Source organism: Pseudonaja textilis, chromosome 16 (genome assembly GCF_049901715.1).
Source record: "Pseudonaja textilis isolate UNSWEBS1 chromosome 16, rPseTex1.2, whole genome shotgun sequence".
In the NCBI taxonomy this organism is placed as follows: Eukaryota; Metazoa; Chordata; class Lepidosauria; order Squamata; family Elapidae; genus Pseudonaja; species Pseudonaja textilis.
In genome coordinates this window covers 7,617,012-7,638,935 of record NC_142005.1, presented here as the reverse complement: position 1 = coordinate 7,638,935, position 21,924 = coordinate 7,617,012, and the positions used below count along the sequence as shown (strand labels likewise).

The following is a 21,924-nucleotide window of genomic DNA, read 5'->3' as shown; positions in this document are numbered from 1 at the left end:
CACCCGCGGGCGGACGTGACGTCAAACCCCGGAAGCGGAAGAGAAGGGCGACCGAAGCTGGAGGAGAAAAGGGTGACTTCTCACGCCGGGTCGTCGGGACGGGACTCTCGCGTGTCGGGCCAGTGGGGGAAACTTAAGGTTAATGCTTGATTTTAAGTCTGGAGTAGATTTGCCTGTGTTCCTTTGCAGGAGTTTTCCCTTCCTTTTCTTTCTTTTTTTTTTTTGCCCCGACACAACAACCCTGCTAGGTAGGCCTGCCTGAGCCCAAAGTTTACCAAGGAACATCTTATATACATATATTTAATTTTTTTAACCAAGTCTCCCTTATTTGTCTCCTGTGCAGAAGCCCTCAGTGTAGTTTTCTGCTTGAGGTGGGGGTGTTGGACTACAATACAAGAAGGACGGGGTTGGAAGGGACCCTAGAGGTCATCTAGTCCAACCCCCTGCTCAAGCAGGAGACCCCCGTACCATTGCAAACAAATGGCTGTCCAGTCTCTTCTTTAAAACCTTCAGGGATGGAGCACCTACAAGGTCTAGTCGGGGCCGGGGATCACTGGTGGTCGACGAGAAAATTTGGGTGGTCCGCAGAGAAGTGTCGCACCCCCAAAAGCAATTAATCCAGGCTGTGAGGGAAGACAAGGCTTGCATTGCTTGCACTGCGAACAACACGAGGTAGTGAGGGGAGGGGGGGAAGGGTGAAGGGGGGAAAACTTGCCCCGCTCACCCCACGTGCCTGTCCTGTCCACCGGGCCACTTCTTTTCGCTTCTTTCTCCTTCTGCTTTTGGCTGCATGCAAGGAAAGCACCCAAAGTCTTTCTTCCTCTCCCCCAAACTCCGCCAGAAGTGAGTCTTTGGGACCCTGCAAGGCCTCCTGCTCCTTTTTTTTTCTAGACTAGAATTTGGGCACGATTATGTGTGAATGCATTCAAGTCAGTCTTGATTCCTGGTGGCTATCTGGAGAAACCCACGAAATTTTCTTGGCAACATTTTTCAGAAGTGATTTGACCTTATTGCTTCCTTCCTAGGAACCGGTCCAAAGTCAACCCTGACTGGTTTTGTTCTGCTTCTTAATATAAAGGCAGACAGAGTAACTCCACAAAGCATCCGTACAAAGTCTTTTGATTGGTTCATCAGGCATCCTCAAATAACTCACAGTGACGAGGAGATTCTTCTCAATGTCCAATTCTCTCTGCATAGCTGTACTTTATGGTGTAAAAAGATGGTAATCTTTTATCCCTTTCATCCCATATCGTAGGAGCAGAGGTAGAGATGCCACCAAGGGTCAATTCAGTGACCAATCAGGATTACCGATGTGGCCACATGACATGGACTACATTTCCCAGGATACCTTAACTACGTTTACCATGATGCATTCCTTTAAGGGGACAGCTCCCAATTACTAACTATACCGATTCCCATTACCTATAAACTGTCTGGACAGCGCAGGCTTCATACCCAAGACAGGTGGAACAGTGTGGGGTTGGACTAGATGACCTACAAGCCCCCTTCCAATGCTGTTAACCTGTTATCCTTCCAAGATTATCCCCCCTCCCCATGCCTTTAATTAATCCAAGCTGGTTCTCTGACTTCACAACAATGTGCTTATCTTTACAAACATGTAACCCTCTTGACGGTTTCCTATTTTATTTCTTAAATAAAATTTATTCTGTCCTCTTTTTTCCCCCCCGACAGAGCAATCTGCCAAGATGGGAAAACAGTTTGGAAACTTGATGAAAACGAGGCACGTGGTCAGCTACTATCTGTCTCCGTTTGAACAGAAAGTTTTCCCCAACATCCCACACAGGATCTTAAACACCTGGAGACGATTCAGTTCTTCGTTCTTCCGCGTGACGCCTCGTAAGTGAAGGTGCAGGGAGGAAAAAGGGAGGGGGGGGGTTTGAACAGGGTTCCTCTAAAGTTTTACTCACCCAGTTTTTCACTCCTGAGGAGTGGCGCCTTCGATTTCTGAAACTACAGGTAGATCACGGTTGAATTCAACACTTACGTTGATAAGCGAAGTGAGTTTTGCCCCGTTTTACAGCCTTCCTTGCTGCATTTTGTTCAATGAATCAATGCAGTTATTTAGTTAGTAACCTGGTTGTTAAGTGAGCCGGGCTTCCCCATTGGCTTCGCTTGTCAGAAGGTCGCAAAAGGGGATCACATCACCCCGGGTTGCGACCGTCATAAATATGAGTCAGTGGCCAGGTGTCTGAAGTTTGATCGTGGGATCCTGCAGCGGCCGTAAGTGTGAAAAATGGTCCTAAGTCACTTTCTTTTTTCCAGGGCTGTTGTAACTTCGAACGGTCATTAAGCAACCTCTAGAAAGAGCGCAGAGATTAGGGGACTGGAGGGTAAAACAGATCAAGAATGGTTGCTGGAATTGGGTACGCCTAGTTCAGGAGTCTTCAAATTTGACAGCTTTAAGACTTATGGACTTCAACTCCCAGAATTCCTTCTCCTCCAATCATGTTAGCTCAGGAATTCTGGGAGTCCACAAGTCTTAAACTTGCCAAGTTGAAAGGCCTTTGGTCTAATTTAATGAAAAGGACTAGGAGTAGCATGATCGCAGTGTTCCAATATTTGTGTTGTGGTTAGCCGGCAGCAGCTGCGGACGGCTGAGGAGAGCGAGGACTCAGATGAGGGGCCAGGACCATTAGGGAGTGGACTGCTGCCTTCTGAGATTGTGGGGGCTGGCAGCAGCAACGAGGAGGTTCCCGAGGAGCCGAGGTGCCAAGCGCGCATGCGCGCAGGATTGCGCGCAGGAAAGAGCAGCTACAACAGCAGGGCGACTTGGGAGTAAGGCTGCAAGGTAATGGCCCCTCCTTCAAGGAGATAAAAGCCAGCTGTGAAACGAAGTTACTTTGCAGAAGGCAGAGACGTTTTGGAACTCCAGCCTCGTGGACATTCCAGTATCCCGAGTTTGTATTTGAACATTTTTGTCTTGCAAATTATTTCTGGTCTGTTACCTTTTGGCAAGTCTCACACAGTTTGGCAAGGCTTGTGCTTATCACAGCTAATGATTTGGTAAAAAACATTAGAAGGTTTTCTGTTCTTTTTGAATTGTGTTTCATTTGTGGGAAAAGGGCGTGGTCAGAACAATTTGAGGGGCTGTCCCGAAGAAGAGAGGCTCCACCTATTCTCCAAAACACTTTTAAGGCAGGACAAAAAGCAACGGATGGAAACTCATCAGGGGGAGAAGCAACCTAGAAATAATTGAGAGATTTTCTGGCAGCGAGGACAATCAGTGGAATGGCTTGCCACTAGATGTTGTGGGTGCTCCATCCCTGGAGGTTTTGAAAAAAAAAATTGGACCACCATTTGTCTGAAATGGTGTAGGGTTTCCTGCCTGAGCCAGGGGTTGGACTAGAAGATCTCCAAGGTCCCTTCCAACTCTGTTATTCAATTCTCTTCTGTTGTAAGTTGAGCCCGCTGTTATGCAAAACCGGAAGGAGGGAGGCTGCTCTCTTGCTGTCACTTCTCAGCCAGTTTTATTTTATTTTTTTCAGGCAGGATGTGCACCAAGCTACCATTCCATAATTTCCTTCCAGTTGCCGTTCTCTTTAAGAAGAAGAGCGGATACTGCCCCCAAAAGTTGTAATTTATATAGTCATTTACAAAAAGTTTCCAATAGAAAACGATAGATGGCGCACCAGAACAGCACAAAAAAATCAGAATTGGTCCTGTTATTTTTAATTGTCAATTCAAAAAAAAAAAAAAGGTTAAAAAAAAGTGCCATCTTTATCCCTGGCAACTTGATCCCAACAAACAGCAAGGAGATAAGCGCTGAAGCCGTTCCATTTTAATAAACAACACGTCATTAAAATATTAATTAACCTGGCTAGGCAAAAGCATGCAAAAAAAGAGCTGCTTTGTCAGGTAAGCCTGTTGCATCTTCCCTGCCCCTGTTCTCCATCTCATTATTGCAAAGATTTGTCTGGCTTAAGGATTAGGGATCTGCCTCGCTGATCATTCTGGCTGCCAATCGCTTTGGAGGCGATACCTGTAATCCCTACATTACAAAACCTGCGTTCGGGGCACATTTAGTTCGATAGCGTTGCCATTAGTTTAATCTGTGCCTAAGCAAGGTGTGAGATTCAATTTGGGGAATTGCCAAAGGTGCTTTTTTTCTTATTGTTTTTTTTTTTCAGGAGGCAACTGGACTTTTCTTGCTTTTTTCTTTTTGAGGACATTTCGCTTCTCATCCAAGAAGCTGCTTCAGCTATGACAGGATAATGGGGAATGGGAGGATTTATATTCCTTGCAGGCAAGCTGGTCATTTGTATCCTTTTAGAGGGTCGTTGAGGCTACTCAGGTATGCTGGCTGGAGAATTCTGGGAGTTGAAGTCCACAAGTCTTAAAGTTGCCAAGTTTGGGGATCTCGGACTTAGAGGTTTATCTGTGTCCTCGGGGGTCACTTGAGCCTTCTCCACACCCATTTGCACTGCTCGAGACCCTGAAGACACCGATAAACCTCCAAGTGGCCTCAAGGACTCTCTAAAAAGGATGCAAATGACCAAGTTGCCTGCAAGGAGTCTAAATCCTTCTCTGTCATCCAAAGGTGCCTTTTTTTTTTCAAGAGATAGTCGGGCTTCCTTGTTTGCTTCTTTTGAAGACGTTTCGCTTCTCATCCAAGAAGCTTCTTCACCTCTGACAGGATGGTGGGGGAAGGAAGGATTTATGCTCCTTGCAGACAGCTGGTCATATATTCGGTCCCATATTCCAGAGCTGCCGTAGTCACAGGACTTGCGATCATTTTTCCCCCTTACAACCATTGCACCCTCCCGATCTCACGTGATCAAAATTCACACTTTTGGCAACTGACTCATATTTATGACGGTCAGGTTTGGCGACCTTCTGACAAGTCAGTGGGGAAGCCAGATTCCAGATTCCAACAACCATGCGACTACTGAACAGCTGCAGTGATTCGCTTCTGTAGCAAGAAAGGGGGTAAAATGGGGCGAGGCTCACTGAACCAATGTCTCACTTAGCAACACAAATCCAGAGCTCAATAATGGTCATAAGTTGAGCACTAATTTTATGAAGTGATAAAGAGTTGGAGAAATTGAAATTGGTCCATTCTAACTTGGACGTGCAACCCTAAACTTCCCTTCTGTTTTGTGTTTTTTAAGAATTCGTCTTTGCATACATGCTTTACGTCTGGGCAAACGACTACAATAAAAAGTTGAAGAAAAAGAACCCGGCTGACTACGAAAATGACGTGTAAAGAAGATTCATGGGGACAAAATTTCTTTTCAACTTTTATTCCTCTCGGTTCTGAAGATACGATGCGTAGTTGTAAGAACACTTGGATCCAATAAACCTCTGTTGTGTTCCATCCTCGGGTGTTAACGTCTTCTGTCCAGCGATGCATAACTTCACTGCTTCAGAAAGAAAATAAATATATTATTGTGGGCTCCACCAAACCTGGGAGGGGTATATACATATATTTGTTTTCTGAGGTTTTCGCGGGTATTTGTATGTGGATCTTTGGTTATTCGGGTTTTCTCCCGCGTAAAATTGGAAGTATTTTGGTGACGTTTTGAGGAAGGAAGGAAGGAAGGAAGAAACAAAAGGAAGAAGCAGCTGCAAGCTCACATTACTCCGAGAAGCACAAAGCCGAAGACACAAGCCTGAAGATGATGAATGAGAGTTCATCGAAACGTCGCCTTGATACTTCCAATTTTATGCGGGAGAAAACCCGAATAACCAAAGATCCATATACATATATACATATACATACATATATATATATGTATATATACATATGTATATATATATATGTATATATACAGAAATAATCAGCTATATCCTATTTATATAAGATATATATTCACACGCAATGTATATATAGACAGACAGAAATAATCACCATCTATATCCGTCTATTTATATAAGATATATATTCACACGCAATGTTGTATATATAGATAGGCAGAAATAATCATCTATATCTTTCTATTTATATAATATATATATATTCGCACGCAATGTTATCTCTATCTCAATGACAGCGCCATTTTTCTTTAAGAGTCGGACGCAAAGGAGAACCACAGGCTCGGGGGAAGAGCGCGAGTGTTGACAGGCGTCCGTCCGGACCAATCCGACGCCGGGGCGCGGCGAGAAGAGAAGCTCCGCCTTTCCTTTCGCCCCCGCCCCCATTCCTTCTGTTCCTCTCACGGCCGGCTTCTCCCTCAAGGGAGCGGGAGGCGTGGTGGGGAGGGAGGAGCGGGGTGGGAATCGGGCGCGAGGCCCCGCCCCGCCGTGCGTGCGTGCGTGCGTGAGGAGGGGAGGGGCGTGGTGTAGAAGGCGGAGGGGGAGGAGGGGCGGGCCATTCTTCTGCGGGTCCGCGCGCCCGTCTGTCAGTCCAGCCGCGGCGCGGCTGAGGGAAAGGCGGAGAGACCCGCACGCGCGCGGCGGCGCCATGGCGGAGCGAGGGGCGTCGGTGCTGGGCGGCCCTCGGGGCTCTGGGGCCGGCGCTTCGCTGCTCCAGCCGGCGCCTTGTGTCCCGCCGTCGGCTCCGCAGCCTTCGTCGGGGTCCCCGGCGCTGAGCGGGACGCCTCAGCTGCTGGCCCCGCCGTCTGTGCCTCCGCCGCTGCCGCAGCCCTCGTCGCCCCCGCAGCCCGCCCTGGCCGCCCCTGGCTCGGGGGCTTCGGGCCCCGGCGGTGGAGGGGCGCCCCCTCCTCAGGCCCCGCCGGGCTCGGCGGCCGGGGGTCGCCCGGTGCAGATGAACCTTTACGCCACCTGGGAGGTGGACCGGAGCTCGCCCAGCTGCGTGCCCAGGTGAGCGGAGAGGGGGCGGGGAGGGTCAGCTCCCATCATCCCCAGCTGTTAAAAGACCTCCGGTGGGGGCAATTCCCATCATCCCCAGCTGTCCAGATACCTCTGGGGTGAGGGCCCACTTCCCATCATCCCCAGCTGTTAAAAGACCTCCGGTGGGGGCAATTCCCATCATCCCCAGCTGTCCAGATACCTCTGGGGTGAGGGCCCACCTCCCATCATCCCCAGCTGTTAGAAGACCTCTGGTGGGGGCAATTCCCATCATCCCCAGCTGTCCAGATACCTCTGGGGTGGGGGCCCACTTCCCATCATCCCCAGCTGTTAAAAGACCTCTGGTGGGAGCAATTCCCATCATCCCCAGCTGTCCAGATACCTCTGGGGTGAGGGCCCACCTCCCATCATCCCCAGCCCTATAGGACCTCTGGGTTGGGGTCTCATCTCCCATCCTCAGCTGTCCGGATACCTGTGGGGTGAGGGCCCACCCCCATCATCCCCAGCTCCCCAGGACCTCTGGGGTGAGGGCCCACCTCCCATCATCCCCAGCCCCATAGGACCTCTGGGTTGGGGTCTCACCTCCCATCATCCCCAGCTGTCCAGATACCTCTGGGGTGAGGGCCCACCTCCCCAGGACCTCTGGGGTGGGGTCCCACTTCTCATCACCTCGAGCTCCACAGGACTCCATCATCCCCAGCTGTTAAAAGGACCCCTGGGACGACAGCTTACATCCCATCATCCCCAGCTGTTAAAAGGACCCCTGGGTCCCCATCATCCTCAGAGGTGGAAAGATCTCTGGTTGGGACCCACCCCCCATCATTCCCATCCACCCATAAGACCCTTAAGAGGGCAGCCCACCTCCCCTCATCTCCCTCTACCCAGAGACCCCTGGGCTTCCCATAATCCCCAGCCTCTCCAAGACACCTGGGATGAAGGTGAGCAGAAACCAGGATGCAACCCAACCTTCCTTCCTTCCTCTTGGGTTTCCCCCCTCCCCCTCCCCCAAAAGGCACCACCTCTTAATAGGATTTATAGAACAATTCCGCCCCCCCACCCCCATAGTTCTAGGGTTGGTCAAATCTTTCCTTGGCGACCCCCAATCTTCCTTTAAGTCAGAGGTCTCCAAACTCGGCAACATTAAGCCTTGTGGACTTCAACTCCCAGAATTCTCCAGCCAGCGTAGCTTCTCCCAGGTGAGTGTAGCTGGCTGGAGAATTCTGGGAGTTGGAAGTCCGCAAGTCTTAAAGTTGCCGAGTTTGAGGACCCCTGCTTTAAAGTAAAGGAGTCGGACGGGGAGTTGTCCAGTTGAGTACCTCCCCCTCCCCTCTGCTTTGAAGTAGACATCCCATAGATTTGGGGAGGGGGGGGGCGGGAACAGGAGGGTAGCAAGATTTAAAACAGGTATTGATGATGGACAGGTGGGTGTTTTGCTACGTCTGGACACAGCTTCAGGTGCGAGCTCTTCTAAGAGCAACCTGAAATGAGAAAAAGCAATGAAGGTGGCATCTTCTTTGTGTGTGTGTGTGTGTGTGTGTGTGTGTGTGTGTGTGTAAAAAGGGCCCCTGCATATGTGGGAAACGATGGACTCTTCCCCCACCCCCCATGTCTTCTGGCTTGAGAAGAGTTGTGGTTCTCCCATTGATGTGGTTGTGTGGACCATCATTGGCTGTTCTGTGGTTATTGGCAGCATGCTGGCTTGCAAATTCATGGGAGCCAGAGCCAAGTCCTCAACTTACAACCGTTGGTCCTAGGATCCAAAGTTACAACAACACTGAGAAAAGTGACATGTTGACAGTCGTCACCGTTAATGGCCAAAATACACTTAACTGGCCAAAAAAAGGTGGCCAAATTGGGCAAAACTCGCTCAGTGATGGAAGTTTGGATCTCAATTGCAGCTGCAAGCCGAGGACTAGCTTCAGTCTTGCCTCGAGTCGGCAGCCTCCCCGTGCTTATCGCAAGGCCCACGGATGTGTGTGTGTGTCTCTCAAGAAGAACGTTGTCCCCCCCACCAAAATCTTCCCTCCTTCCCACGACACGGTCTGAGTTGCAGGATGTTCAGATTTGGGGTTCATTTACATCTCGGATAATATGCTGAAGTTAAATATATACCCCCTGAGTGCAGAAGTTATTGTGTATTCATCCATGTGGTTCCGGTGATGAGCACTTCCTCAAATTGAAAGGCCAACATATTACTGAGACGTTCCTCTCGTGCTTAAACCAACTTCCGACCAACATTGGCAGCTGGCGAGCTACTTATCCAGTTCAGTTGGTTTGCTTGTTCCGTTCGACGGTTCTTTTTGCCTTTGGTGCAAAAATCAGAAATCTGGTTTGGTAGAACGGTGCCTGTTCTAACTGGTATACTTTCTTAAAAGACAGGTGGAAGTTTGTAGAGGTTTTCCGTCATCCAGGTCACGGTTGTTCCAGAGGTGCTTTTTTCCGGAGGCAACTGGGCTTTCTGGTTTTTCTTTTGAAGAGGTTTTGCTTCTCATCCAAGAGGCTTCTTCAGCTCTGACCAGGTGGTGGGGAGCGGAAGGATTGATACTCCTTGCAGACAGCTGGTCGTTTGCATCCTTTTTAGAGTGTCATTGAGGACACTTGGAGGTTTATCCGTGTCCTTGGGGGTCACCAGGTGGTGGAAATGGTTCCTTGTAGTCTGTAGATTTTTTCTGGAAATCCGTTCACAGTCCCACGCCGTTCGAAGAGTGTCCATCCCAGATCCCATAACCAAAAGTCTACAAGACTGCAGACTACAGGAACCATTTCCACCACTCAGGTGACCCTGAGGACACAGATAAACCTCCAAGTGGCCTCAACGCCTCTCTAAAAAGGATGCCTGCAAGGAGTCCCCGCCATCCAGTCAGAACTGAAGAAGCTTCTTGGATGAGAAGCAAAACGCTTTCAAAGAAAAAAACAAGGAAGTTAAAAAGGCCTCTTTAATCGGTTCCTTTGGGTAAATTCTCTGTTTGAAGCTTTGGGTAGGGCTGTTTCGGGTGTGTTTTGGGCGAGATATATGAACTCAACCCATTTCCATGTAAAAGAGACACCTGAGAGCAGGTGTTTCATTCAAACTCTTCCCAAATCTCATTTTATGGAAACATACCTGCCTCCAGGTGTCACCCAGCCTAACAACCATTAGTTTAACAATCAAAATTATAGAAGCACTGGGGAAAAAAAGATGAGCTAAGACGGGCCTTTCGACCTATGACCATCCCAGCATCCTCACCATATCAAAATGTGGGTGCTTATGGCAACCAGCATGTATTTAGGACCGTCGCAGCATCCGTCACTATCTGTGACCTTCCCAGCCGGCTTCCGACAACCAAAACCAAGGGGAAAAGTCGAATTTGCTCACCAACGCCATGATTCACTTAACAGCTGAGGTGAGAAAGGTCGTAAAACCAGGCTCGGCTGACTGAACAAACGGCCAGCAGCGGATATTCTGACCCCATTGTGGTCGTAAGTCAAGAACTACCCGCATAGCGATAAATGCAAAAAAAAATAGCACGGCCTTTTCTGTCCTATCCCAAGAAGGATGTTTATCTGTCCCTTAAGGGAAAGGGTAAATATTTCCCTGGGTTCGTTTCCATTTGTTGATAGAGGGGGAAAGTGATGTTTTGTAAACCCTTCAAGCCAAACACCCCTTCGTCTTATCTTCCTTGGTCAATATTTTCCTGCTAACAAGCACACCTCCAACAGCTTTCTAATATTCCCAGTGTTGGTTCCTTGTTTGTATCTCCAGGGTGGCTTTTCCCTATTTCTAACAACAGGTCTGTTGCTGTTTATTAGATAATGCTTCTCTTTCCTTCCTTCCTTCCTTCCGATCACTTTCACTAGTGAAAAAGCTAATTTTACTGTTGACTATTTATTTTTGTCTGAAATGTCCACTGAGTTTGAACTCAAGATCCTTGTTTCTTTGCCCTGTAACCATCTGGGCGAGAGCTTTTAACTACAGGACGTAGTTCAAATAGCTTTTTGAAAGCAGGGAGCTATCAATCTTAAGCAGACTTTAGCTGAAATCCATTTTAAGTGCAAGGCCTCTTCCACCTTCAGGAAAATAAAAGCAAAATCTTGGAATTAGCACTCTATCGTGTTTCCTCTTTGTACATTTAGATGCGGGGGTAGAGAAACATCCTGCATTTGCAGTTTATTTTTATTTTTTTTAATTTCTGCCAGGCTTTCTAATTGTCCAGCCACATGGAGTCGTATCAGGAGCTGTTAAGATGACCTTGACCGTTGCTAGCATGACTTTTTAATACAAGTAAAATAAATCCATTGATTATTTGAACGTGGATCCCCAGTGAAGAACACACGCATGATTTTGCAGGCAAAATGATCCTTCTTATGAGTGGGTGATACTTTTTAATCTTCCGTTGAACCGAAAAGATTGGTTTAAGAGCAGAACGCGCGATCACATTTCAGTGCCATGTTTACTTGGGAGAATTAAGCATGGTTTTTTTTTTGTTTTTTTTTTTGGTAAGCTTGAAGCAAGCTCCCCAAAACGCTTCAACGCTGGGAGTCAAACTACGACTTCTGCTTTTCTGTAGCCCCTGCATTTGTTACCTCCGTGTAAATAGCCGATTGTAGCCCAGCTCCGCCTAAATTCACCCGAAAGTCTCGTGTGCCACCATTTACTCGAGCAGGAATTTAGTTTCCTGCCACAGAGGAAGTTACTACTGAACAGAACATCTTCTCGTTCCAGGATTCCTTAGCCGTGTTATTTTTATAACGCCGCCATCGTTTGTCATTTGGGTAATTTGCCAAAATAGCAAAAAAAAGGGGGTTATTTTGCATTCCCCTCCCCCGCCCCGAAGAAATAATTATGCAGTTCAATATGTAATAAAGCGATTGGCACAATCTCTACCCCAAAATTCCTTCTATGCAAAGCAAGTAAAATGCTTCAAGACAACAAGGAAATGTATGTATAGAAGGACACGTTCGAAGCAGATGGCTGCTAGTGCAATTTGAATAATTTTGTTTGGACCTCCCAACGTAGGGGGCTGCCCTTTTATTGCTCAGTATTAACACACACGTATAATGTCTCCTCCATAAATGCAGGCCTCCTCATTTTATTCCTCCTCTTTATTTCGGTCTGCTAGGTATAAAAAATATTTGTGTCGTGTATTTTCGGATTGATTTTCTCCAAAGACAATACGATATCTTCAGCAGATAGAAATGCACCGGTGTCAGCCTTTCTGGGCCCATTTACAGGTGACATTTTTGTAAACAGAATAGCTGGGTTTCATACAGCTCTGTTTTTATTTTCAAACCATGTTTTGTGAGGTCTTAACCATGTTTTGGGGTGACCTCAGACCTGGAGGACGTTTTGAATGCCAATAAACGCGTCCCTTTTTCAAGTTTAAAATCTCATCTTGTTCCTGGAGGATAAACTGGTAATTTTCTTGGTTAGCCTTGGTTCTGACTGGGCCCCCCTCCACCTGGATACGTTTGAATGATTTTTATCAGATAATTGGTCTGGCTCATCAGCTACGCAATTTGTTTAGCTCCTACTGTTTTGCATTTTATTCAGTTGCCACAGAACTGTCATATGGAATTTCTGGACCGGCTTGTCATTTCTGATTATTTCCGGAAACGTTCCTTTTGATCCAAACATATTTGAATTCTCACATGCAGAAAATTCTTCTGTTTTTTTTCTTTTTTTAAAAAAAAAATCCTTTGGGCACTTCATGTTGATACCTGCTCGCTAAATGTCTTTCTCTTTTTTGTTGGCATAAAGGAATTTCTACTCGTTTTTCAAAGGCACCGCTATAACACTTTGCTATCCTGACATGCGTTTTTTTAAAAATCTGGAGCTAAAAGACATTTTTTTTTTTTTCAGTGAGCTTAGATCTTGTCGGATGAACGAGCCGTTTAATGGGACTTCTGCGTTTCGCTGGTCTCTGTGAATGGAATGTGGTTGCGTATGATTTTGATGTTGGTTTACGACTTCCATGGGGTTTTCTAATCCAGTGGTGGGGACCACGGTGTTCTCACAGGGGCTCCTTGAAGAAATGCTATGATTTATATCTTGAGTTTAGTCTTGGGGGGGTGTTGTGGCCACAAAAGGCTTTTAAAGGGGGTCCTTGGAAAAGAAAGCGTTAAGAACCTAGTCCATTCTGCTGCCCCTTAGAACCCTAGTTTATATTGGCCCATTATCGATGGTCGATTATTTAACGTAATCTTATTTCAATATAGGGAAATCACTCCCCTGCTTCTTACCTGGAAAAAAAATCTGTTGCCTTCTTGAAAGAAAATACCACAGCAGGTCTAATCTTTCCCGCGTGCAGCTAGAAATGCCAATCCTAGGATCGTTTGCAAGCCTCCATGGCTCCGCGATTCAAGATGCTGAACTCAGAGAGCTGACAGGCCGAGTTCGAGACCCGAGCTGCACACAAACGGGTGAGCTCCCGTTCCTTACTCCAGCTCCTGTCTGCCAAGCAGTCCGAAAGCAGCAGGCCAATGCGAGTAGATAAACAGGTACCCCTTCGGCAGGAAGGTAACGCTGTTCCGTGCGCCGTTGGAGACTTGTACCTTTCTCTTTTCAATAAGATGGTTGAGCTAAGCACCTCTGCCTTTGCAAACTAATTCTGTTTAAAATGGGCCCTCAAGGAAACCTTCCCCCAGCAAAACAATCGTCCAGGAAAACAGGAAACGAAGAAAACCCCATATTGCCAGGCTTTTCCCAGCTTGTATCAGCTGCCGAGACAAATTTTTTAGCCCAAATTTATTATTCCTTAAAAGGTAGTGTCTTGCGTCTCATCGGTCCATCCTAATCTTTGTGGGGACACCATGCTGTGAAAGGAAATGAGATTTTTTGTTTTTAACCCTTTGTCAAAATTCCATATCTCTTTGCTTTTTTTTTCTGCTTTTTTTTTTTAAATGCGTGGAACCTAACAAGCAAAAAATAATAATTTCTGGTGGAAGAGAGGCCATCTCGAACGCTTTCGTTTCCCTTCTCCCAGGAAAGAGTGCATAGTTAAAATAGCTCCCAAAATAAAATTTAAAAAACCCAGCCTTTAAACTCTCCATTCCATCTGTTGTTTTTAACTTGCAGTGTTAAAAATAAAACACCTTTTCCCACCTAAAATAAACCCCCTAGTTAATCATTTTAAAGCTTTCAGCCCCATTGATGGGATAGTACATTTTCAGGCAGCCTGGGTTAATTGTCTTGTTCTACTTCGGTAATTTTTCCCAGTTTTTTACCCGAATATCTTTTCTCTCTAGCATGTAAGGATGCTTCCTTGATTGGTGCTTGGTTTAGTCGATAAGGGTTTGATCGTAGAAATACCCAACTTGGAGGTGAGAAAAATTGCTCACCTGGGATGAGCAAAGTGATGGAAAAATAAAATAACATTTAAGAATTGTCCATTGTTGTACAATTCCAATTGCGGGCAAAAGTTTTCTTCGCAAATGCGATTGTAAATCAGATTTTGTGGTTGAGCCGAGTGTCTTTTTCTGGATGGGAATGCTAAAATGAATCCACAGGCCATTTTAAGAAGCTTTTGTGGATGGCAGGTAGTCCTCGACTTACGACAGTTCACTTAGTGGCCGTTCAAAGTTACCGCGGCACTGAAACAAAAGGGACTTGTGACCGTTTTTCGTACTCACGATCGTTTTAGCATCCCCACGGCCTCATAATCAAAAATTTGGGCGCTTGGCAGCCTGGCTCGTATTTACGACGGTCGCAGTGCCCCCGGGGGTGTGTGTCAAGTGATCCCCTTTTGCGGCCATCCGGCAAAGCCAAGCCAGTTTTGCTTAACAACCATATGACTCACTTAACAACCGCAGAGATTCACATAACAAACTGCAAGCAAAGACAAGTCGTAAATGTTTGGCGAAAACTCACCTGACAGATGCCTCCCTTAAGCAATAGGTAGTAATTTTGGGGCTCCATTCTGGTCGTAGGTCGAGGACCTGCCTCTAGTGCCTGGGAAAGGAGAAGAAGGTGACCCATCTTTTAAGCTCTTGAAATTACAGGCACCTCCGCCCTAGAGCCTCTGGGGTTTTAATTAAAACTCTTTAAATACTTCGGTTTGATCAGAAAGTTTTGGGAGTTTAAGGTCAGGCAGGAGTGTGCAACTCTCAAAAAAGGAATCCCAGCTGCCACTTACAAATAGCTAGTCCTCACCCCAAATGTCCGTCGCTGAGTGAGAAAGTTGTTGAGTGAATTTTGTCCCATTTTATAAAAACCTTTTTGGCCACCGATGGTTTTTTTTTTTTTTCCAAATATTTTTTATTGTATTTTTCCTTCGTTATACATCACCTATTAATACTTTCTACAGTACAGTTTTCTTGGTTATATATAGGATTTCTTTATTCACAGGGACAGTATACTGTCTGGGTGCAATCTCGACATTCTTAACTACATATCGATAATAAATCTTATATGTACCATAGTTTTAGGTATTGTTCTCAATATCTCTTCATCTTCATCTCCACTTATCCTTGTTATTGTATATTTATTCATTTTTATCTGTAGTCCATTAATACTATCAAACAAGCGGTTGAACCTCAAGTGGTTGACATCACAATCATAGCAAATTAACTGCTGAATAACCCTAACATTTAATTTTGTCTCTGAGCCGAGTCTCTATTTTTTTGTAGATTTGCAAAACGGGAATGTTAAAATGAATATGTGGGCTATTTTAAGAGGCTTTTTTGGGGGCAAAAACATACAATTGTTCATTTAGTGAATGTTTGGAGTTACGAAAAAAAACCACCACTGACAAAAGTGATTTATGAACATTTTTCCAACTGACAGCATCCCTCTGGCCACCTGATCAAAATTCGGACGCTGAGGAACTGACTCACACTTACGACCGTTGTAGTGTCCCTTTTACAACCTTCAAGTCAATAAGTTTTTCAAAGAGGAAAGGCTTTTTTCGGTTTTCAAAATGGAAAAAGCTTAAATGAATACACAGGCCGTATTAAGAAACCTTGTGTGTGTGTTTTTTCATGTCGAAAAGCACTTTATTTGGTAGCTACTTTTTGGAATAAGAGGCCTATTGACTTTGTGGTTTTCTTTGTGGGTACCTCGAATGCAGATAAAACCCATAATTCAAACCGTTTTGGTCTGTTGCGATAAAGAAATGATATTTGACCCTTGGAAAGATGAGTTTTTGCGGACAGGCATTTAAAGTGGAACTTCGTACGAGAATATCGACAAAGGTATCTTTAGCACTGTATATTAGATTCTACTAAGTGATGTAAGCTGCATTTTCCGGAAATGGGACTGTCTTGAGAGTTTCCTTAAAAAGAGATTTCTTCAGACAAATTGAACTTTGAATGGCATCTGGTTGGGCAGAACGAAGACTACATAGCTTGGAACTAATGAGGACACCATGACAGCACCAGGTAGAAACGAATGAAAATATTTGTTTTCTTAAGTTTTCGCGGGTACTTACATGTATGGCATTCAGCTTTGTTCAGGTATTTTCCCACGTCATTGTAGTTGTGCTTTTAAAGTTGTAGCAGCGTTTCGGCAGAATCTCATCTGCCATCATCAGGCTTCTGTATAGTGTTTATATATATATATGAAAATATATATCCAGTTAAATCAGAACAGTACAGGCAGTCCTTAACTTACGGCCACAATCAAGCCCCAAATTTTTGTTTGCTAAGCGAAGACATTTGTTCAGTGAGTTTGACCCCGTTCTTACGACCTTTCCCGCTCCGGTTGTTAAGTGAATCTGTCAACTTGTACAGTGTTCCTGGACTGCTCTCGAGTGATTTCTACAGCTGGCAAAAGTGCTTTGTTGGAGAATGTGATTTATGACACACTCTTGGGGGGTGGGGGAAACAGGGTCATATGTGTGCCGTAAATTACATCACGCAGAGCTGACTGCATTTGAGTACGTGCTGACATGTTGCTCCTAATAAATAACTGGATTTCTTTAGGCTCGTGGTTTAATTAGGGCAGCGATGGCTAACCTTTCTGACGATAAGCGAATCTGGCTTCCCCCGTTGTCAGAAGGCCGTAAAAGGGAGCGCACAGCCACGGTCATAAGTATGAGTCCGTAGTTCATACGTCTGAATTTTGATCACACAATCGTGAGGCTGTTGCAAAGGTCGTAACTGTGAAAAATGGTCGTAAGTCATGTTTTACAATGCGCAATGAACAGTCACCAAGCGAACTATTGTAAGCCGAAGACTTCCTGTGTGGTTTATAAGAGAATTGTGGTTTAATTGTTTCTTTCAAGAGTGCTATTTCTGGGTTGATTTTTTTTATATATATAGTTTTATTTATATATTTTTTCTTTTAACATCCATAAACGCTTGGTGAACAGTGTATTGTCAATATATTTTAAACAAGGTACTATTACTAATAACATTATTTAGATATATATAATCATAATCTTTCGACTATATACATGGTAATTATAATGCATTTATATCCGTATACATAATACTATTTTCCCAATTTCTAACTTTGTGCCTCTCTTTGCTCACTCTTAATAAGCTAGCCCACCCTGTTAAGAAATATCCACCATCTCTGGGTTGATTGTTGACATCAGTGGGGTTGCGTTCAGTTTTATTAGGTGTGTACGTATAAATTGCACTTGTGGGGGTGTGTGGAAATGGTGACATTTTTTGTGATCAACACAAAGATTGGGATTTCTGCCCAGAATCCATTTTCCTGGTGTCGGTTGCGGGAATATTAGCAAATGTTATGATTAGGAACACATTCTGCTTATCCTGAAGGTTTCTGTGAATGGCAGAAAAATAAGAATTATACACTGGCGGAATTGGCAAGTGCCCTTGGCTGGCTAGCTAAGTTTTTGGTTTTTTTTTTTTTTAAACAAAATCAGGATAATGAATGGAAAGATGTCTTTTTTTTTCAAGAGGCAGCTGAACTTTTTGGCTGTTTTTCTTTGAAGATGTTTCTCTTCTCATCCCAGAAGCTGCTTCGGCTCTGAGTGGATGAGCTGAGAAAGCTTCTGGGATGAGAAGCGAAACGTCTTCAAAGAAAAAAAAAACTAAGTCTGAAAAAAGCACCTTGGGGATAACCATGGCCTGGATGATGGATTTGCCCAAAGCGACACGGCGACCAGTGGGTTCCGCTTTACGGCCGCGCGCCGTGTTCGCTTCACGGCCGCCACAACACGAAGGTCACAAAATCTGCTTGCAACCATCACGACCCCAATTATGGCTTGTAAGTTGAGGGTTCCTCCACACAGATTGTGAGCAGGAAGGATGAAACCCACCCGCATTTTATCTTTAAAAAGAAACTTTAAAAAAATTATACTCTTCCCTGGAATGTTTTCAAGTGGCTCAACAAGTGATCTTGAACGTGAGGCTTGCGCAACCATCGGATCCGTTTGCTTCTGTTTGTTGGTGTGCGTTGTCGGGTCACAACAGAAGAAGCACGTGCTTCCAGTCTCCCATAAAAATCCATACCTGAAGAGCTTCCAATCGCGAGTCAGAGGTACTTTGATCTCCAGCAATTAAAAATTAAAATTAAAATTTCCTTTCTTTTTTCCTTCCCGTAGGTAGAAAAGGGAAGCGTTTCTTGAAAAATACAAACTTATTCGATAACATTTTTTTCATTGCCCTCGTGTTTATTACCTGCTCCACAAATTCCAGGTGATTTATAACAGTCAAAGAAACTCATAAAATGAAAGTCATAAAACTGATCAAACAGTATATATAACAGGACAGATTATTCCTCAAGGCCACAATGTGCGAAAAAAAACTGCTGTTTTGCTTCTGGTTTTGAAAGAACCAGGTATTAAGCCAGACCATTTCAATCAAATTCCTTTCTAGATTGACACCTGTTGATCATTCAGTAATATGCACCTAAAATTCGTTCTTGGAGATTCTGGAAAAATGTCCTTTGGCTCGTGAAATATTTGCCTGTTTTTTGTTTTTTTTAGCTACTTCCTTGGCCTAGTAAAGCCATTTCACACCCCTTTATAAATAGAAATTTACTTTATAAATTGAAATTTATTTTATAAATAGAAATTTACTCTATAAATAGAAATTTACTTTATAAAAGGAAATTTTATAAATAAAAAAATTATAAATAGAAATTTCCTTTATAAATAGAAGTTTAGTTTATAAGTAGAAATTTACTTTATAAGTAGAAATTTACTTTATATGTAGAAATATACTTTACATGTAGAAATTTATAAATAGAAATTTACTTTATAAGTAGAAATTTATAAGTAGAAATTTACTTTATATGTAGAAATTTATTTTATATGTAGAAATTTATATGTAGAAATTTATAAATAGAAATTTACTTTATAAATAACAAATAGAAATAGAAATTTACCTTGGAAATAGAAATTTCCTTTATAAGTAGAAATTTATAAGTAGAAATTTACTTTATAAGTAGAAATTTACTTCATGAATAGAAATTTACTTCATGAATAGAAATTTACTGATATTAAGGCTGGTCCTTGATTTACAATCGTTCCTTTAATGACCATTTGAAGTTACAATGGCACTGGGGGGGGAGGAAGCGACTTATGGCCGTTTTCCACACCTACGACTGTTGCAGCGTTCCCCTTGCGGTCACATGATCCAAATCCGGACCCTTGGGAACTGGTTGCTTTTTATGACGGTCGCAGGGCCCCCGTGGTCACGCAACGCCTCCTTTTTGCGACTTTCTGGCGAGCCGGGTGGTCAACGGGGAAGCCCGATTCCACTTCACCACCTGATCATTCACGTAGCCGCGGCAGGGATTCATTTAACAACCGGGGCGGAAGGGGGGGCAAGAAAGGTCGTAAAGCGAGGCCAAAACTCACCGTCTCACTTAGCAGTTGGAAATTTTGGGCACAGTTGGGGTTGTAAGTCAAGGACTAGCTGTATGACATTTTCCTGGGTTTAGTCAAACCTGATGCTGAAATGACACTGACATCGATTCTCTCTCTCTCTTTCTCTTTATCTATCTATCTATCTATCTATCTATCTATCTATCTATCTATCTATCTATCTATCTTTGGCTTGGTTCTTGTTTGAGCTTCCATCTCTCTCTCTCCCTTCCCACCTCCTTCTCTTCTTCTTTTTCTCTCTCTCTCTTTCCTCCTCCTCCTCTTTCTCTCTCTCTCTCTCTTCCTCTTTCCTCCTCCTCCTCCTCCTCCTCCTCTTCGTCTCCTCCTCCTCGTCTCTTCTTCCTCCTCTTCTTTGTTTCCTCCTCCTCCTCCTCTTCTTCATCTCCTCCTCTTCCTCCTCCTCTTCTTCGTCTCCTCCTCCTCCTCCTCTTCTTCGTCTCCTCCTCCTCCTTCTCCTCCTCCTCCTTCTCCTCCTTCTCCTCCTCCCTCCTCCCCTCCTCCCCTCTCCTCCTCCTCCTTCCCCCCCCTTCCTTATTACCTGCCATGAATGGCACAGACATGCCTCAACCCATCTGGGATGACGAAACTGTCGGGAGGGATTGTCTCCGATTGCGTTAACCGTTCCTGCAAGAAGCAGCTTGAACCTTCTCTGACAAGTTTAAATGCCTGGCAGGTTTTATTTTCCCCTCCTCCGGGTTGGAGCAAGGAGAAGGCCCTTTTGTTGCCATCCCCAAGCAGGGCCGACTTGGCCCCGTTTGCGTTAATCCGCCGACACAATAGCCGGAGCGGAAAAGGTTGAGCGTGATGTGAAGCCTCCCATTCACCGCCTTTCCCCGCTATTGGGCCCAGGCCCAGAGACCGCGGCTCTTTGAGGAGGGGGTGACCTCGATCCATAGGGATTTATAAGGGCCTCGTCCTGTCGACGGGGCGCCTGGGGTGCCAACTCCTCTTCGTCTGCTGCGTTGCTAGTCCTTGGGTCCAAAGTTGCAAAAAAGGACAACGCTGGCATCATCGTTCTTGCAAGGCCAAGCAGCGCGTAGGATGTCTCTGATAACGTGGGAGAACGAAACACCTGCAAGGAAATCACTAAGAGGACATCAGGGACCCCACAGTCATAGTTGCCCTCCCCTCTCTTCCTCCTCCTCCTCCTCCTCCTCTCCACAAACCCCACTCCCTTCTAGCACTGATGATGTTGCCTAGTTGGGTCATGAAATGTTCACAAGGAAACCAACAAGCTCAGAGAGCACCCAGGACCCCACAGTTGTCTCCTCCTCCTCCTCCTCCTCCTCCTCCTCCTCCTCCTCCTCCTCCTCCTCCTCCTCCTCCTCCTCCTCCCTTCTAGCCCTGATGACATTACCTAGTTGGGCCATGAAACGCCTGCAAGAAAACCACCCAACTCACAGAGACCAACGACCCCACAATCCTCCTCCTCCTCCTCCTCTTTTCCCTTCTAGCCCTGATGACGTTACCTAGTTGGGTCACGAAATACTTGCTAGAAAACCACCCAGCTCAGAGACCCCTCGACACACACTTCCATCCTGAGCTGCAAACATTCTCCTTTCTCGCTACCTAACATGACCCTAATAATATCTCTTTATCTTCCCCAAATAACTTACATGACCGAAATCTGGCTTTACCAGAAATATACAACAGAGGTCCTTATCGGAAACGATTAGCCTATTGGAGAAACAAATCTGTATTCCATTCTATCGCTTCTGGTGAAACATTAACCTCCAAGTTTTTTTTTTGTTTGGAGCAGAAAGTCCGTATTGATTTACGAGCAATTTTAATTTTATTTTATTTTTTCCCTTGTGGCTTATTCCTATTTCGATCTGCTGGAAAAAAAACCTTTTTTTTGTGGTTTGTTTTTGTTTTTTTTTAAACCTGAACGGTCGGCTGTTTGAATTAAATTCCTTGCCCTTCCCCACATGGAGCCAATTCAAATGGGATAATTGACCTGCTTCCAGTTTACAGCCTTCTTCTTATTTGCTCCCCTGGCGGAACAAGCCCAGGTGAGTGTCGAGATTCCTGGAGTCCTAAGTCATTTGGTGACTTGCCAGCCCTACCGTGCGTGCGCGCCAGGTGTACAGTTTCGTCCAGAGCCTGCCCTACTTAGTCATAGGAAAATCTCTTTTTAAGAGGTTTGGCCTCCTCCGGTCTTCAAAATCGCGTCGGTTTTTTTTCCCAAAGATAGATAGATAGATAGATAGATAGATAGATAGATAGATAGATAGATAGATAGATAGATAGATATATTTCCCCTCCTCCCACGGGGGTCGTCTTCTCCGGATTGGATGTTCTAAAACGGCCCATGAAGGCGATGGGAAATTCGGGATTATGGCCTCATCAGGTGGAAACAGGTACCGTCTTCCAATTGGTC

The 21,924-nt window shown here is 45.0% G+C and overlaps 2 protein-coding genes and 1 long non-coding RNA gene across 8 annotated transcripts in view; 2 read left to right on the top strand and 1 right to left on the bottom strand.

The window, feature by feature from the left end:
- The first annotated feature begins 7 nt into the window (after positions 1 to 7).
- Positions 8 to 5,337, top strand: UQCRQ (ubiquinol-cytochrome c reductase complex III subunit VII). Its single transcript, XM_026716355.2, has 3 exons — positions 8 to 138; positions 1,693 to 1,857; positions 5,130 to 5,337. The coding sequence occupies exons 2-3, from the start codon at positions 1,707 to 1,709 to the stop codon at positions 5,222 to 5,224; spliced, it is 246 nt and encodes an 81-aa protein (XP_026572140.1). The 5' UTR covers positions 8 to 138; positions 1,693 to 1,706; the 3' UTR covers positions 5,225 to 5,337.
- Positions 5,285 to 5,997, bottom strand: LOC148124573 (uncharacterized). The gene is made up of 2 exons (XR_015739697.1): positions 5,870 to 5,997; positions 5,285 to 5,381 (listed from the first exon to the last, which is right to left on the bottom strand). It is a non-coding gene; the product is annotated as an uncharacterized LOC148124573 (long non-coding RNA).
- Positions 5,998 to 6,336: 339 nt separating this feature from the next.
- Positions 6,337 to 21,924, top strand: part of PACS1 (phosphofurin acidic cluster sorting protein 1) — a 53,842-nt gene continuing 38,254 nt past the window's right edge. For 4 of the 6 annotated variants that reach the window (XM_026716284.2, XM_087914048.1, XM_087914050.1 and 1 more), the window contains exon 1: positions 6,367 to 6,780. In XM_026716284.2, the coding sequence (XP_026572069.1) occupies positions 6,422 to 6,780 (359 nt within the window). In that variant the 5' untranslated portion in view covers positions 6,367 to 6,421. Of the gene's footprint in view, positions 6,781 to 21,924 lie in introns of all 6 variants that reach the window. The other 2 variants (XM_026716283.2, XM_087914047.1) reach the window with 2 other exon arrangements.